Source organism: Mobula hypostoma, chromosome 3 (genome assembly GCF_963921235.1).
Source record: "Mobula hypostoma chromosome 3, sMobHyp1.1, whole genome shotgun sequence".
NCBI lineage: Eukaryota > Metazoa > Chordata > Chondrichthyes > Myliobatiformes > Myliobatidae > Mobula > Mobula hypostoma.
The window spans coordinates 96,906,380-96,924,246 of NC_086099.1; the positions used below are offsets into that span (position 1 = coordinate 96,906,380).

At 42.8% G+C, this 17,867-nt stretch overlaps 1 protein-coding gene across 2 annotated transcripts in view; it reads right to left on the reverse strand.

Moving 5' to 3' along the window:
• Nucleotides 1-14,933, reverse strand: part of LOC134344162 (AF4/FMR2 family member 1-like) — a 160,460-nt gene extending 145,527 nt beyond the window's left edge. The window contains exon 1 of one of the 2 annotated variants that reach the window (XM_063043501.1): nt 14,581-14,933. Coding sequence is in view for 1 of the 2 variants with exons in the window: in XM_063043500.1 (XP_062899570.1) it covers nt 14,192-14,208 (17 nt within the window). In the remaining variant the exon portion in view is untranslated. Of the gene's footprint in view, nt 1-14,191 lie in introns of both variants that reach the window. The other variant, XM_063043500.1, reaches the window with a different exon arrangement.
• Between the last annotated feature and the right edge of the window lie 2,934 nt (nt 14,934-17,867).

A 17,867-nucleotide genomic window follows, 5' to 3' on the forward strand; every position in this document is an offset into this window, starting at 1 on the left:
AATGTCATGGAGGAAGTCAGCAGGTCACACAGCATCAATAGATGGGAATACAGAGTCGACGTTTTAGGCCGAGACCCTTCATCCATCAGGACTGATAAGATACTGGGACCATTGCTGTGCCAATATTCACAAGAAAGGAAGATATGCTTGCCCAAGTAATCTCATAACTGCACTGTGATTTTGATACAAGATACTTTATACTTGCACACATAGCCTGCAGTTATATATTATTTTAAATGTATACCTTAAATAAAAAGTATTGTTGATTTATACAAACTTTTAATACAACCAAAAACACGAGTCATTTTCCAATGCATTGCACATTGATAATGAACAACTACTACATGGCCTTACTACATGTCCTTACTGCTGGTCTGAAATTATTAGACTAACCTTAAAAATAGATGGAATACTTTGGGTTCGGCATTAGAGAACAGGACTGTACTAGTTCTAAGAAAACAGCAAAAACATGCTTAAATCTGCACCAGCACGAAAAAGAACTCTCAATCATCGCTACAAACTGTCAATTAACAATGCAAATTCTTTTCAAAGGTCAGTTTCGTTTTAAAATTGATGTCTAAAATGGTACCTTCAAGGTATCGATAATGGTACCACAAAACCAGATCATTTTAAAACAGCCCAGACTTTAAGAACACAAAGAAAGGCAAGATTTAGCTGCCTGCATGTATGCAGAATCCATTTCTTTCATCCAACATTTAGTAGTTCACCAATAGACTGCTCATCTTCATCCCAGTGGCTGCATCAAAGCTTTAAAAATTAAAGAATACTAGCATATTAATACTATTCTCCTCCTGATTACCAAAATACTAGAAATGCTGTTATACAAAAGATGCTGGCAGAACTCAGCAAGTCAGCCAGCAACAAACAGCCAATGTTTCAGGCCAAGATACTTTATCAGGACTAGAAAGGGGGGGGGGGGCAAGAATAAGGTGGGGAAAAGTACAAGCTGGCAGGTGATAGGTAAACCAGATGAGGAGGAAAGAAGGTGTGGAGGAGGGGAGGATAAGAAGTTGAGAGGCGAAAGGTGGAAGTGGTAAAAGGATTTGATTGGAGAGCACAGTGGACCATGGAAGAAAGGAAATGAGGAGGGGCAGGTGAGGAGAAGAGGTGAGAAGAGTAACAGAATGGATAATGAAAAAAAAAGAGACGAGAGAGGAGAGAGAATTTACCAGCTGTTAAAGAAATTGATGTTCATGCCATCAGGTTGGAGGCTACCCAGAAGGAATACGAGGTGTTGCTCTTCTAACCCGAGTGTGGCCTCATCTTGGCAGTAGAGGCAGCCACAGACTGACATATTAGAATGGAAATAGGAAGTTGAATCGAAATAGGTAGCCGCCTTTTACAGCGGATGGAGCAAAGGTGTTCGCCAAACAGTTCCCTAATCACGTTGGGTTGCATTGCAATGGGACCCAGTGGATACAATAAGTGAGCTTGACAACCTTGCAGGTGAAGTGTCAAAGCATCTGGAAACACTGTTTGTGGACCTGGACAGTGGTGAGGGAGGAGAGGTGGGAGCAGGTGTAGCATCTGTTCCACTTGCAAGGATAAGTGCCAGGTGGTAGATCAGAAGGGAGGGATGAATGAACAAGGGAATCACTTAGAGAGTCACCCCTATAGAAAGCAGTAAGTAGGGGTGGGGAAGAGAGGGTATTTTCCAGATTCCTAACTCCTCAAAATCCTAATAAATTAGAGCCAGTGATGTGCCTTCTTTATGATTGTATTAATGCACTAGGCCCAGAATAACAATGTTAAAACCTTTAAGAAGTTAACATCCAGAACTTGAAGCTGCTCACCCTTTTCACTGCTGATCCCTCAATGAGGACGGATCTGTGTTCTCCCAAATTCCTCTTACTTAAGTCAAACTTGTTGAGTGCACGGTTGTTGTTGCAATACCACTCAACCCAGTGAACCATCTCATTCCTATGCGCCTCTCATTGCCATCTGAGATTTTACCAACAATAGTGGTGTCTTCTGTGAATTTATAGATGGCACTTTAGCTATACTTGGCTACACAATCATGAGCATAGATCAGTGCACAGGATTAAGTATGTACCCCTGAGGTGTGGTCTGCGTTGATTAGATATTTGAGATGTAGCATGGAACAGGATTAAGTATGTACCCCCGAGGTGTGGTCTGCGTTGACTAGATATTTGAGGTACAGCAAGGAACAGGATTAAGTATGTACCCCTGAGATGTGGTCTGCGTTGACTAGATATTTGAGGTACAGCAAGGAACAGGATTAAGTACGTACCCCGGAGGTATGGTCTGCGTTGATTAGATATTTGAGGTACAGCAAGGAACAGGATTAAGTACGTACCCCCGAGGTGCGGTCTGCGTTGATTAGATATTTGAGGTACAGCAAGGAACAGGATTAAGTACGTACCCCCGAGGTGCGGTCTGCGTTGATTAGATATTTGAAGTACAGCAAGGAACAGGATTAAGTATGTACCCCTGGGATGTGGTCTGCGTTGATTAGATATTTGAGGTACAGCAAGGAACAGGATTAAGTACGTACCCCCAAGGTGCGGTCTGCGTTGATTAGATATTTGAGGTACAGCAAGGAACAGGATTAAGTACGTACCCCCGAGGCGTGGTCTGCGTTGACTATACATTGGAGGTACTGCAAGGAACAGGCTCTTCCAGCCCTTCAAGCTGTGCCACCCAGCAATCCCCAATTTAATCCTGGCGTGATCACCGGACAATTTACAACGACCAATTAACGTACCTACGTAGTCACAGGGAAAACATACAAACTCCTTACAGGCATCAGTGGGAATGAGAAAGATATTATTACCAATCCAAACTGAATATGGTCTTCCAATAAGGAAGCTGAGGATCCAGATGCAGAGGAGGTACAGAGACTCAGGTTTTGAAGCTTGTTGATCAATACTGAGGGGATGATGATGTGGAACGCAGAGCTATGATTGATAAACAGCAACCTGATGTATGCTTTGCTATTGTCTAGGTGCTCCACAGGCAATAATCCAACTGCCTTCCAAATTGTTGATGCCTCTGCATGCTAGTTTGCAGTCACTTCAAGTCAAGGACAAAGTGATGTCTTTGAACGTCATTTCACAAACTTTCAGCATTTACAAAGTAATCTGCTTTTCCGTTATGTGGGCTGAAGTGAATGACATTGCAAGTTTCCTATAACAGATTCTATCCGTCACATTCTCATCCAATCACCTGGCTTAAAGCCTTAAAGCCTTAAAGCCTATTTACATCCTCTTCCCTGTTCACAATAGCACCTAGTTTCGTATCATCAGCAAAAATCTGCTCAGCCAAATTGCTGACAGAGGTTGGAATAGCTAGGATGGAAGTATCACTCCCTGTTGTCCCTGGCTGATTACAGCCCGACAACTTGAAAAAGACTGAGTTAGTCTTGCTCTTTGCTTTCTGCCTGTAAACCAAATCTTAATTCATTGCCTGTGTATTATCCCCATTTCTACATGATCTAACCTTATTGATCACTCTTAGGGGACCTTAGCTGTCAAGGAATATTGAGGGTCCGGTCAGGAAAAGGAGGCATATGTCAGGCATAGGCAGCTATCTCTTGAAGAGAAAAGGGATGTAGAAGTACATTTGAGAAGGAAATTAGTTGGGCAAAAAATGGAGCCATCAGGTAGTCCTAGCAGATGACATGAATAAGGTATTAAATGAATACTTCTCATCTGTACTTACTATAGGGAAAAACATGGTGGCCAGTGAATTCAGGGAAGAAGATCTAGAGCGCATCAGCAATACAAAAGGGGTAATATTGAAAGCCCTGAAATGAATAAAGGTGGATAAATCCCTGGGGTCAGACGAGATGCATCTAGATTTTACAGGAAGCAAGGGAGGCACTTGCTGAGGTTAAGATTTTTGTGACTTTGTTAGCCATAGGTGAAGAACCCCAAGACTGCAGGACAGTTAGTACTATGCCTTTATTTAAGAAGGGGAGGACAGGGGTAATCCAGCGAACTACAGACTAGTCAGCCTCATTTCAGTGGTGTGAAAAGATTGGAAGGGATTCTAAGAGACATTTATTTGCAGTTCAGAAGGCATGGAATAATTAGGGATAGTGAGCATGACTTTCTACATGGGAAATCATGTCCTGTAACTCAGAATTTTGAGGAGGCTACAAAATTTCAATGAGGGTGGGGTAGTAGATGTTATTTATGGTATTATTGATATGCTTCCACATGATAGGCTGGTCCAGAAGGTTATAGCACATAGGATCCAGGCCAAACTACCAATTATTTATAAAATTAGTTTGGTGATAGGAGACAGATGGTGGTAGTGGAGGATTGTTTTTCCAGTGGTGCTGGGTTCTCTGTTGCATATTAATGAGAAGCGTCAATAAAGTATAAATAGGTTAGACAACCACAGTCTGTTTCCCATGATAGAGTTGTCTAATACTGGAGAGCATAGGTGTAAGGTGAGAGGGGTGTGGTTTAAATTTTTCACAAAGAGTAACTGCTATCTGATTTGCTAGTGGTGTTGGTGGATGCAAGAACACTAACATTAGTTAAGAGGCATCTAGTTAGGAACATGAATGAGCAAGACAGAGGGACATTGAATTGATATAGGCAAGTGGGACTAGCATAGGTAGGCATGCCATTTTCAATGCTGTACAATTGTGACTTGATCATTTGATCATTCTGTAAATAAACATTCACTGGTTCACCCCAGTCCCTTCTAACATTAACATCTTCAGAGACTTTTCTTTCATAGGTTATGTCTTCCCTACCTCTCTGTTGAATTTTTGTGGGTGGAGTTAATAAACTGCAAAAGTAAAAAAAAACATTATGGGAATCATATACAGGCCTCCAAACAGTAGCCAAGATGGGGTTGAGATTGCAAAGGGAGCTGGAAAGGGCATGTAATAAGGATAATGACACAATGCTAATGGGGGACTTCAATATGCAAGGGGATTGGGAAAATCAGTTTGGTGTCAGATCGTAACAGAGGGAATTTGTTGAATGCCTACAAGATAGCATCTTAGAGCAGTTTGTGCTCAAGCCTATTAGGGTAAAGGCCATCTTAGATTGGGTGTTGTGCCAGATCTTATTAGGGAGCTTTATATTAAGAACCCCTTAGGAGGCATTAAGAATAATAAGATTGAATTCATACTGCAATTTAGAGGGAGAAGCACAAGTCACATATAACAGTATCACAATGGAATAAAGGGAATTACAGGGGCATGAGAGAGGAGAATGCCCAGGTGGATTGGAGGATACCGGCCAGGATAATGGCACAGCAGAGATGCTGAAGTTTCTGGGAATAATTCACAAGGCACAGGATAGATATGTCCCACAGAGGAAGAACTTCTCAAATGGCAGGGGTAGGCAACTGTGGCTGACAAAAGTTGTTAAGGACTACATAAAACCCAAGGAAAGGGCATATAAGGTAGCAAAAGTGAGTGGGAAGTTGGATGATTGGGAAGCTTTTGAAATCCAACAAAAGGCAACTGAAAAAGCTACAAGAAGGTAAAAGGTGAAATATGAGGGCCGACTAGCCAATAATATAAAGCAGGATACCAGAAGTTTTTCAGTTATATAAAGAGTAAAAGGGAAGTAAGAGTTGATATTGGACCACTGGAAAACAATGTTGGTGAGGTAGTAATGGTGGACAAAGAAACGGCAGATGATCTTAATGCTACTTTGCATCTGTCTCCACTGTGGAAGACACTAGCAGTGTGCCAGAAGTCTGTGAGTGTCAGAGCAGGAGTGAGTGCCGTTGCTTTTACAATGGAAAAAGAGCTAAGCAAATGGCAAAGTCTTAAGGTGAATAAATCACCTGGGCCAGATGGACTAAATCCCAGAGTCCTAAGAGAGGTTGCTGAATACATAACGGATGATGCATTGGTCATGATCTTTCAAGAATCACTTGATTCTGGCATGGTCCCAGAGGACTGGAAGATTGCAAATGTCACTCCACTCTTTAAGAAGGGAGGAAGGCAAAAGAAAGGAAATTATAGGCCAGTTAGCTTAACCTCAGTGGTTGGGAAAATGTTGGAGTCTATTATCAAGGATGAGGTTTTGGGGTACTTGGAGACAATAAGTCAAAGTCAACATGGTTTCTGTAAAGGGAAATCTTGCCTGACAAATCTATTAAGAGTTTTTTGAGGAAGTAACAAGCAGAGTGGACTAAGGAGAGGAAGTGGCTGTCATTTACTTGGATTTTCAGAAGGCACTCGATGAGGTGCCACACACGAGTCTGCTTAACAAGATAAAATCCTATGGCATTACAGGAAAGATACTGGCATGGATAGAGGAATGGCTGACAGGCAGGAGGCAGTGAGTGGAAATAAAAGGGATCTTTTCTGGTTGACTGCTAGTGACTAGTGGTCTTCCTCTGGGATCAGTATTGGGACCGTTACTTTTCACATTGTTTGTCAATGATTTGGATAGTGGACTTGATGGCTTTGTGGCAAAGTTTGCAGATGATACAAAGGTCGGTGGAGGGGTAGGTAGTGCTGAGGAAGCAATGTGATTGCAGGACTTAGACAAAATGGAAGAATGTGCAATAAAGTGGCAGATGGAATACAATGTTGGGAAATGTATGATAATGCATTTTGGTAAAAGGAATAGTGCAGACTATTTGCTTGTTTCAAATGTTTTTATTGTGAAGCAACATCAGCTTAACCACAATAGACAATGTCCTAAAGTACAATACCTCGTTTTTCTTTTCTTTCTTATAACATAATGAAAAACAAATGAATGTATGTATAGTAAATAAACAAAAAGAATAGGAAACCCTACCACCCTGTCTTCTTTCCCTTCCCAGCCCTTCCCTCCCCTCCCGTATGTGCTAGTTAGGTCCTACCGCGAATAGTGCGGATTATCTAAATGGAGAAAAGGATCAAGCAGAGGGACTTAAGCTTCCTCGTGCAAGACTCCCAGAAGGTTAATTTACAGGTCGAGTCTGTGGTAAAGAAAGCAAATGCAATGTTGGCATTTATTTCAAGGGGAATAGAATATAAAAGCAAGGAGCTAATGCTGAGTCTTTATATGACAGTAATCAGGCCATACTTGGAGTACTGTCAACGGTTTTGGGCCTCATATCTCAGAAAGGATGTGGTGTTATTGGAGAAAGTCCAAAGGAGGTTGAAGAGGATGATTTCAGAAATGAAGGGGTTAACATATGAGGAGCGTTTGGCAGCCTTGGGCCTGTACTCACTGGAATTTAGATCGGGTGGGTGTGGAGAGAACGTTTCCTATGGTAGGGATATCCAGAACTAGAGGGCACAGCCTCAAAATTGAGGGTTGACCTTTTCGAACAGAGGTAAGGTAAATTTTTTTTTAGCCAGAGAGTAGCGAATCTGTGGAATACTCTATCACAGACTGCGGTGGAGGCCAAGTCTGTGGGTATATTTAAGGCGGAAGTTGATTGTTTCCTGATCAGTCAGAGCATCAAAGGACATGGTGAGAAGGTAGATGTATGGGGTTGAGTGGGATCCCAGGGTGGAGCAGAGTTGATGGGCTGAATGGCATAATTCTGCTCCTATGTCTTATGGACACCTCCTCTCACTTACCCCTTGAAAAGTAACACACTAAGGAGCACCAGGCCATTGTTTCCCGTACCATCACCATCCTTATTAACTCTGGGGATCTCCCATCTACTGCCAGCAACCTCGTAGTTCCCTCAGCCCTGCACCTCCCATTTCGACCTCCTACCCAAGATCCACAGACCTGCTTGTCCAGGTTGACCCATTGTTTCTGCTCATTTCTGCCCCCACTGAACTCATCTCTGCATTCCTTGATTCAGTTTCATCCTCCCAGTTCAGTCCCTTCCTACCTACATCCATGACACTTCACATGATCTTGATCTTTCCAAAAATTTCAAGTTCTCTGGCCCCGAGGATCTTATTTTCACCATGGATGCCCAGTCCCTATATCCCTCCATCCCCCACTAAATGTCTCAAAGCTCTCCCATTTCTTTCTGGACACCAGACCCAACCAATTCCCCTTCGCCACCACTCTCCTCCATCTGATGGAGCTTGTCCTCACTCTCAATAATTTCTCTTTTGGTGCCTCCCACTTCATTGAAACAAAAGGTGTAGCCATGGGTACTCGCATGGGTCCCAGCCATATCTGTCACTTTGTCGGCTATGTGGAACAGTCTATGCTCCAAGTCTACAGTGGTGTCACTCACCAACTTTTCCTACAGTACATCGACAACTGCATTGGTGCTGCTTCTCCTTCTCCACCATCAGCCGCATCTCCTCCATTTCGTGAACATCTGCCCTCACCCCACCCTCCCGCCACACCACCAAGGAGAGCATTTCTCTTGTCCTCACCTACCATCCCACCAGCCTCTGCGTCCAGCACGTAATTCTCTAGAACCTCCGCCACCTCCAACAGGATCCCACCACCAAGCACTTCTTCCCCCCAACTTTCTGCCCTCCGCAGAGATCACTCCCAATGCGATTCCCTTGTTTATTTGTTTCCCCCCCTCTGATCTCCCTCTTGGCACTTATCCTCGCAAGCTGAACAAGTGCTACACCTGCCCCTACTCTCCTCCTCCTTCACTACCATTCAGGGGCCCAAACCGTCCTTCCAGGGGAAGCGACACTTCACCTACGTGTCTGTTGGGTCATCTACTGTATCTGGTGCTCCCGGTGTGGCCTTCTGTACATTGGTGAGATCTGACATAGATTGGGAGACTGCTTCGCCGAGCACCTATGCTCATTCCACCAGAAAAAGCAGGATCTCCCAATGGCCACCTATTTTAATTCCACTTTACATTCCAACATGCCAGTCCATGGCCTCCTCTACTGTCGCAATGAGGCAACACTCAGATTGGAGGAGCAACACCTTATATTCTGTCTGGGTAGCTGGTAGCCCCTAACCTGATGGCATCAATGTCGATTTTTCAAAATTCCGATAATGGCCCCCCTCTCACCATTCCCCATTCTCTTTTCCCTCTTTCACCTTACCTCCTTACCTGCCCATCACCTCCCACTGGTGCTCCTCCCCATCTTCTTTATTCCACGTCCTTCTGTCCTCTTCTATCACATTCTCCCTTCTCCAGCTCTGTATCTTTTTCACCAATCAACGTCCCAGCTATTTATTTCACACCTCCCCCCTTCCAGTTTCACCTATCACATTGTGTTTCTTCCCCTCCTCTCCCCACCATCTTTTTTTAAACTAGTCCCGATGAAGGGTCTCGGCCCAAAATTTCGACCGTAGATGCTGCCTGGCCTGCTGACTTCCTCCAGCATTGTGTGTGTGTTGCTTCAATTCCACTGCCTTTTTTCTTGGTGTTTTGCTAATTCATTTTTCTTTATAAATTCCAACATTATCTGTGCTACGGATAAGTGACCAAAGAAAATCAGCAGTTCCCAATTTTCTCACTCCCTCCATTCTTAAACAGCATGATCACATTCTAGACCATCTCTGTACATCCTACACTGAACCTATAATCTTCAGATTTATTGATTTTTAGCCTCTTCAACTTCCCTGCTGCCATTTCTTCACTAATAATTCTTCATTCTTGTAAACACTTATTTCTGCAGTATTTCTGGATTTTCTAGCATCTGCAGAATCTCATGTTTCTGCTGGGTCATTTATTCCATGGAAACACAAAATATTTGTTTAATTTTTCTACCATTTCCTTTTCCACTTACAACTCTACCAACCCCCCCCCGCCAAATCCGCGATACATATAGGCCTTTACCAATGTTTTTTAGTATTTTCCTTTTACATCCTAATGTAAGGTGGAACGTGAACAGTCCGAAATTGCTAGCTAGCAACAGCCGGTGGAGCTTGAACTGACCAAGTAAAATTAAATCAACATTTACTTTGGCGTATTGTATAGACCAGTTTAGATTATACTAAACTCCTCCTAAAAGGTGCCACTGTTTTACAATTACAATAAATATTTACAGATGTATTTAATAAAATGTTTCCCTCTTTGTAGACAGTACTTTAGCATTGTATGCAATTGCATTTGGATTGGTAAAATAAAGTTTTTTAGGCTCTCTGGAGTCACTTATCATTGGTCTTATCCCATTTTAGGTGAGCATCAGTTTTGCTCTGGAACCCAATAGTTGTGATATCCATGAAAGCATTACAGACCTATTGCACTGCAAAATCCCCTGGCCTACTCCCTATTTTCTACCCTTATAACACTAGGTTTACCTTTCAAATAGTGTCTTGATGTTGGGACAGAAAACAAAAGAGACTACAAATGCTTGAATTTGGAAGAACAAACAGAATACTGCATCTGTGGAGGCAAACACCTGGTATTCTGTTCATCACATTGCTCTGCCTTCACTTGCTTCCACAGGAACTTGGAAGGAGAAAGGAATATTGCAAGATAGTCAGGGTGCTGTGTGCAGTTCTGCCCTCCAATTTAAGGAAGGATGATCCTGCACTGGACACAGTGCACAAAGGGTTGAGTAGATCAATTTCTGGGATTGAGGGATTGGCACAAGAATGATGGGCCTGTACTCTATTGAATAGCGAAAAATGGAAAATATATCATTCTTACTCAGCTCTGTGCTGAACTGATGCTGTGGCCTGCTCTGATGCCCAGCCTCGTGGCTTTTGTAAAACTTCAGTCCTGAATGTTATTTGCTTACTTTTATTGTTTGTATGATTTGTTTTTTTCTCTCTCTCTCTCTCTGCAAATTGGGTGTTTGACCGTTTTCTTTTCTAAATGGGTTCCGCTGGGGTTTCTTTGTTTTATGGCTGTCTGTAAGGAGTCAAATTTCAAGGTTGTATAATGTATACATACTTTGAGAATAAATGTACTTTGAACTTTGACAGGATGGATATGTACAGAAACTCATCTACATTGATCCCATTTTTTAAAATGCTCCACATCTTCTCAGCAGCTCTCCCAAATTCTGTTGCTCAGTGACATACAGTTTACAGAGCTCAACTAACTCACTGAAGATCGTACTTTGGAGTGTGGGAGGATACCCATGTGGTCACAGGGAGAGTGTACAAATGCCACACAGACAGCATCCAAGGTTAGGAATGAACCTAGGTCTCTGGCACTGTGAGGCAGTGGCTCTACTAGCTCCTCCACTGTGCCACCCGGAATCTATCTAGAACTAGAGAGAGTGCAGTTTCAAAATAAAGTCGTCCACTTCTGCCTAATATTGTTGCTGTCACTTTTTTCTGTGCCTTGTGGTGTAGCGGGAAGCAACCTTGCTATTTCATTAGCATATGTCTGTTTCTTTTTACGAGGCCCAGTTGCTAGCTTGATGCTCAACCCAGCATGGGCAGGTTGGATAGATTTTGGCATAGTAGGAGAATTAAAGGTTATGGGAAAAAGGCAGGTAGATGGAGATGAGTCCATGGTCAGATCAGCCACGATCTTTTGAATGGCGGAGTAGGCTCAACAGGCCAGATGGCCTACTCCTGCTCATATTTTCTTATGTTCATGGATGGAAAGCGTGCAAGGATCCAGCCGGATTCGAATCTGGGACCATTCGCCTTGAAGTCCAGTGCTGATGCCACTACACCACCAGTCAGCATCAGCCTAGTATAAAACCTCTCTTAAGAGGGTCAAGAATCTTTGAAATGTCTTCCCAGACAACTGTGGGAGCTGCTATAATGGATATACTCAAAGCAAAGACTGACATTCATTTGAACAAGGGGTTCAAAGTGGCAGTACTCTAACATTCACTAGATCAAAGGAAAAACATTGTTCCTTATGTTCCTTTGTGCTCACATGTCCTAAACCCAAGTAAAATAGAACAGTGATGCACAATAATAAATAAGCAATTAAGTCTTGGTTAAAGTGGTAGGCTCCAATTCCACCCAACTATTACCATGCTGTTCCCACTCAACAGCAAAGTTTCACTGCCTCCTCAATGAAATATTACTGTGATCAGTGATCTCTGTAGGCGAGCCGACAATTACAATGCAAACAAGCCTCACCACTCAAACCAATGGAGAGGTAATATATTAGCAACACCAATAAACAAAAAATAAACCGTGGGGTGGCATGGTAACATCGTGGTTAGCCCAACACTTTACAGTTCGAGCAACTTGGGTTCAATTTCAGCAGCTGCCGGTAAGGAGTTTGTACGTTCTCCCTGTGATTGTGTGGTTTCCTCCCACAGTCCAAAGACATCCATCCGTAGGTTAATTGGTCATTGTAAATTGTTCCGTGATTAGGCTAGGATTAAATCTAGGATTGCTGGGCAGCGCGGCTCAAAGGACCGGAAGAGCCTATTCTGCACTAAATGTCAATAAACAAATAAATAAATACAACAGGATTATAGGGTATATAGATTAAGCTGTAATTATTTTACTGCACCACTAACACTGAGTACGCCAAAATGTGTTTTTAAAAAATTCTGACTATTAAATTGTAATACTAAGATTTGTTAAGTACACTCGCAGAAAAAGAATTTCAGGGTTGTAAGTGGTGACATGTACGTACTCTGATAATAAATTTTACTTTGAACTAGTAAATATATGTAAATTTGAATAATTATATCAAATATATTTGAATAATCATACAGATGATTATTCAAACATATAAACACCAAGGAAAATCACAGCTGGTACCAATCTTACTTTATGACGTCCACATACACAGACATACCATTAATGGAAGGAATACTAGATAAAAATGAGAGTTGAAACCTCAGCTAATTCCTCCCACCCCTACTCAGAGATACAGAAGAACAACTTCAGCCACACAGCAGTCATGGCTACAAGCAGTTAGATCAGCAACACGTAAAATCAAGCTGTCTTTAGTCACTTAGATCAGGTAATCTTTAGTTGCATGTACCAAAACTTTTAAAAGATGTTTTATAATTATTTATTTCTAATGTTAACCTGAGAAATTAATAGTTCTTAAATATACATGAAGATTTTTAAAAATTGCTCTAAAGCAGCACAATTTAAATGTATATTTTGAATGAGCAGTGGAAGTCAGGACCAGGCGAAAGAGTCTGGACAGCACTGTGAGTTACCAGATTGTTCTTTCACTTCTGGGATGACAATTGGAATCCAGCCCAGACTGCAAAATGGTCTCAGTTTGGTTCTTGTGAAAATTAAAACTAAAACAGATTTCAAGAGAGTAAGCTAAAGATAAATTAATGTAATGTGTAAAAAAAAATCAGACAGATCTAGCTTCAGAACTGTACCAAACTATAACAATCCACTTCAGACACATTCGTCATTTCAATGAGCACATCTGCTCAATTACTAGTTGACAAAAATTTATAGGAGTTTTAGTCTTCAAAAATATTGGATTGGTATTAAAAGGAAACTTGTCTTGTCAAGTAGTGAGCAATAAATGAAAAAAATTGTTGGAATTAAGGTTAAAAAAAACCTGAGCGATCAGTTATTGCACAAGAAAAAAATATACACAGAAATGAGAAGCAAAATCATAGGGCAGATAGCAACTAGAAAAAGGAAGTTATGCAATATGATTGAATTTAACAGTAGCTCAACAAGACTTATTATGTTCCAATAGGATTTTAAACATTTCTCTACTATTTACAATCAAGCTTATAAAACTGATTTGGACTATTTAAATTATTTAAAAAATTTCAGTAAGTACTTCTCTAATTGAACTAGTTTTATACCAAAACACCAACACATGTTTGGATAATTTCTGCAGATCAAAAATACGGCATTATTTTGATCAAAAAATTTTGGGGGTGGGGCAAAGAGACAATAACCAATTTCTTACTTAGTTCAGAAAATGCACAAATACAAACGCTGTAGAAACACAATAGTGAAACAGGTTGCATTGCAGTACGTGCACAATTTCGCAAATTAGATCAGAGAATTCAAAATTAAAATCAATGTCATAAAAACCGTTTTTACTGCGATAATCCAACCTCGATTGATTAAAACAGTGTGACTGAACAGTAAAGCAATTAATTTTCACTCTGGTATATTTGTCCTCTGCCAAATCAGCAGATTAACACACACCAAATGAAATTCTTTTTTGGTTACCCCAGCCTAAGTGACAAGTTTCTGAACTTTTAACAAAACCCTCCGCGGCCGTCACCAACAAATCTCCCAATCTATAGATATTTCAAACAGCAAACTTCAATCCGTCTGTAACTATTTTCCCCACACCACCGATTACATTAACTCGTCCACTCACTACCAGTCTGTGTATTTTTGAGGGACGTTTCCAGCCGCCAAGTTAAAGCGAAAACAGACTGACCGATGATGTTAAGGCAGTTGTTGGTTATCCTGTTTACCTGGAGTGAGTGGCCATAGTGCAGAAAGCAGCTGCCCGCGGCTTGCCATCAGCTTCAGAGACAGCTGCTCCTCAGTGGCTTAGACATCGCTGCGCCACCGGCCTCCGAGTGAAAAGGTTGAAGCTGAAGGGGTTGCTGGTGCTGGTGCTGCAGCCGGGCCGAGGGGGCCAGCGCATCGTGCGACTGCGCTTCACTCGGTCACCGAGCCCAGCGGGGCGGGCAGCGGCTCGGTCTGACGGGCTCGCCGAGCACCATCCGGGCCCTCCGGCAGAGGCAGCCGCTCTTTCAACCAGCCAGTCAGCGGCCGCGGCAACCCGCGGTGACCCCTGGCCAAACCCCGCCTGCCCGCCCAGTGGCCCCGCTTGCCACGCGAACAAATCAGCGCTGACCTCGCCGCCGCCGCCACGGTTGGTGCGCGATCTCCCCTTCACGATTGGGCCCGCGCCTCGCAGCCCCGACAATGATGGCTGAATTAACCGCTCTGCGCCCGGGGAAGTCTCGCCGATGGCGGAATGGTGCAGTCCGCTTGCTTCCTTATTTGGGCAATGATGTTAGCGGCGGTCCGGCAGTTTGTCCTCCCAAAGTGGGAAGGGGAAGGGGGAGGGGGATGGGTAGTATGGGAGTGAAAGCCTCTGTAGGAGATAGTGATGCAGGGAAGTTGCAGGAGAAGAAGGGAGTGATGCAGGGATGATGCAGAAAGGGGAGTGATGCAGGGACGATGCAGAAAGGGGAGTGATGCAGGGCAGATGCAGAAATAGGAGTAAGTCAATGTATGATGCAGGGAAGGAACAGGAAGAGGAGGAGTGATGCAGGGACGCTGCAGGAGGACAAAGGGGAGTGATATAGGGAAGGTACAGGAGGGGTAGCGATGCAGACTTGTGGCAGAAGAGAAGGGTGTGGAGATAGTACAGGAGAAGCAGGAACTGTGAGGTGGAGCGGTGATGCAGGAATGTTGCAGGAGATAGTCATAGGCATACTTTATTGATCACGAGGGAAATTGGTTTTCGTTACAGTTGCACCATAAATAATTAAATAGTAATATGTAAATTATGCCAGGAAATAAGTCCAGGACCAGCCTATCGGCTCAGGGTGTCTGACCCTCCAAGGGAGGAGTTGTAAAGTTTGATGGCCACAGGCAGGAATGACTTCCTATGATACTGTGTTGCATCTCGGTGTCCAGTGTTGCATGGAAGAGGAGCAGGAGTGATTCAGGGAAGGTGCAGGAGGAGGAGGTGTGATGCTGGGAAGGTGCAGCAGGAGGGGAGAAGAGTGATGCAGGGAAGGTTCGAGGAGGTGAATGGAGGGTATTTGGATTATGCAGTGAACCTGCCAGTGGTACTGTGATAGGTAGAGATTTACAAAGAATCTGCTGTATTTCCATGGCATGGTGCAGAGTTACAGGGAATGATAATCGGGTCAGATTGTCTTCAATATTAACGTTAGTCCTTCATCTGCCACATTTTATTTGATATCTGGGCCTTCAGCAAGATAGTGCCCTGCAATCAAAGCAAAGACTGGAGCTTCCAGAAAGCAACTACCTATTTTTTTCTACTAGCCAATCAGTACAAAGCACTACTGTATTTGCATTCACCTAAAATTTTGCTCACTTAATCTAATCTCCCATACGCTGGGGCAGATACCTTTCAACTTAACTAATAATAATGGAGCCCATTTTTTTACATATTTTACAAGGTCAGATTCATAGAGTCATAGAAATCTACAACACAGAAACAGGCCCTTCAGTTCATCTAGTCTGCAAGCTTCGATAGCCTTCCCAGTCTTGGTGTCATCCACAAATTTGCTGATCCAGTTAACCACATTATCATTCAGGTTGTTGATATGGATGACAAAGAACAATGGATCCAGCCAGTGATCCCTGTGCATTCCAGCACTCCAGTCAGAGAGGCAACCATCTACTACTGCTCTCTGGCTTGCAAAGCCAATGTCTAATCTAATTTACTATCTCATCTTGAATGCCAAGTGACTGAAGTGCATGACAACCTCCCATGTGGGACCTTGTCAAAGGCCTTGCTGAAGTCCATGTAGACAACATCGACTGCCTTGCCTTCATCAACTTTGCTGGTGACTTCCATGAAAAACTCTATAAGGTTGGTTAGACGTGACCTACCATTCACAAAGCAATGCTGACTATCCCTAACCAGTCCCCGTCTATCCAAATACTCATATATCCCGTACCTTAGAATACCTTCCAATAATTTTTGCACTAATGATGTAAGGCTAACTGGCCTATAATTTCCTGGTTTATTCTCATAAAATTGCTTAAACAGCAGAAACACATTAGGTATCCTCCAATCCTCTGGTACCTCACCTGTTCTTAAGGATGTTTTAAATATCATGCTAGGGCCCCTGCAATTTCTGCACTTGCCTCCCAAAAGGTCTGAGGGGACACCTTGTCGGGCAACCTAATTTGCCTCCTCTGTAATCTGTATAGAGTCCATGACCTCATTGCTGCCTCACTTCTAGAGACTCTGTGACCATCTCCCAAGTAAATACAAATGCAATAAATTCTTTTAAGATCTCTCCCATCTCTTTTGACTCCACACATAGATTACCATTCTGATCTACCAGAGGACCAATTTTGTCCCTTGCAATCCTATTGCTCTTAACATATCTGTAGAAGTCCTTAGGATTCTCCTTCACCTTGGCTGTTAGAGCAACCTCGTGCCTGCTTTTAGCCCCCCCCCATTTTTTTCTTAAGTGTTCTCTTGCACTTCTCATCTTTTCTCAAGTATCTCATTTGTTCCTACCTGCCTGTACCCGTTATGTACCCTTTTTTCTCTTAATCAGGCCCTCAATATCTTGAAAACCAAGGTGCCTGAACCTGTTATCCATACCTTTTATTCTGACAGGCAACGTACAAGCTTTGTACTCTCAAATTTTCACTTTTGTAGGCCTCCCACTTACCAAGTACACCTTTGCCAGAAAACAACCTGTCCCAATCAATACCAGCCAGATCCTTTCTGATACCATCAAAATGGGCCTATCTCCAATTTAGAATCTCAAACCATGGACCAGACCAATTCCTTTCCTTAATTACCCTGAAACCAATGGCTAAATAATAACTAGGTGCAATGTGTTCCGCTAAATAAACTTCTGTCACCTGCGCTGTCTCATTCCCTAATAGGAGGTCAAGTAATTCATACTCTGTCATTGGGACTTCCATGTACTGATTAAGGAAACTTTTCTGAACACATTTGACAAACTTTATCCCATCTAGTCCTTTTACAGTATGGCATCCCAGTCAATATGTGGAAAGTTAAAGTCACCTACTGTCACAACCTTATGATTCTTGCAACAGTCTCCAATCTCGCTACAAATTTGTTCCTCTAATCCCGCAACCTGTTAGGTAGTCCATTAACATGGTCAAACCTTTCTTATTTCCCAGTTCTGCCCATAAAGCTTCACTAGATGAGTTCTCCAGTCTGTCCTGACTGAGCACTGCTGTGACATTTTCCCTGACTAATAGCGCCATCCCTCCCACTCTATCACGTCTAAAACAATGGAGGACTGGAATATTGAGCTGCCACTCCTGCCCCTCCTGCAACCGAGTTTCACTAAAGGCTACAATATCATAATTCCATCTGTTGATCCATGCCCTGAGTTTATCTGCCTTTCCTACAATACAGTACATCTTGCATTGAAATATATGCAGCTC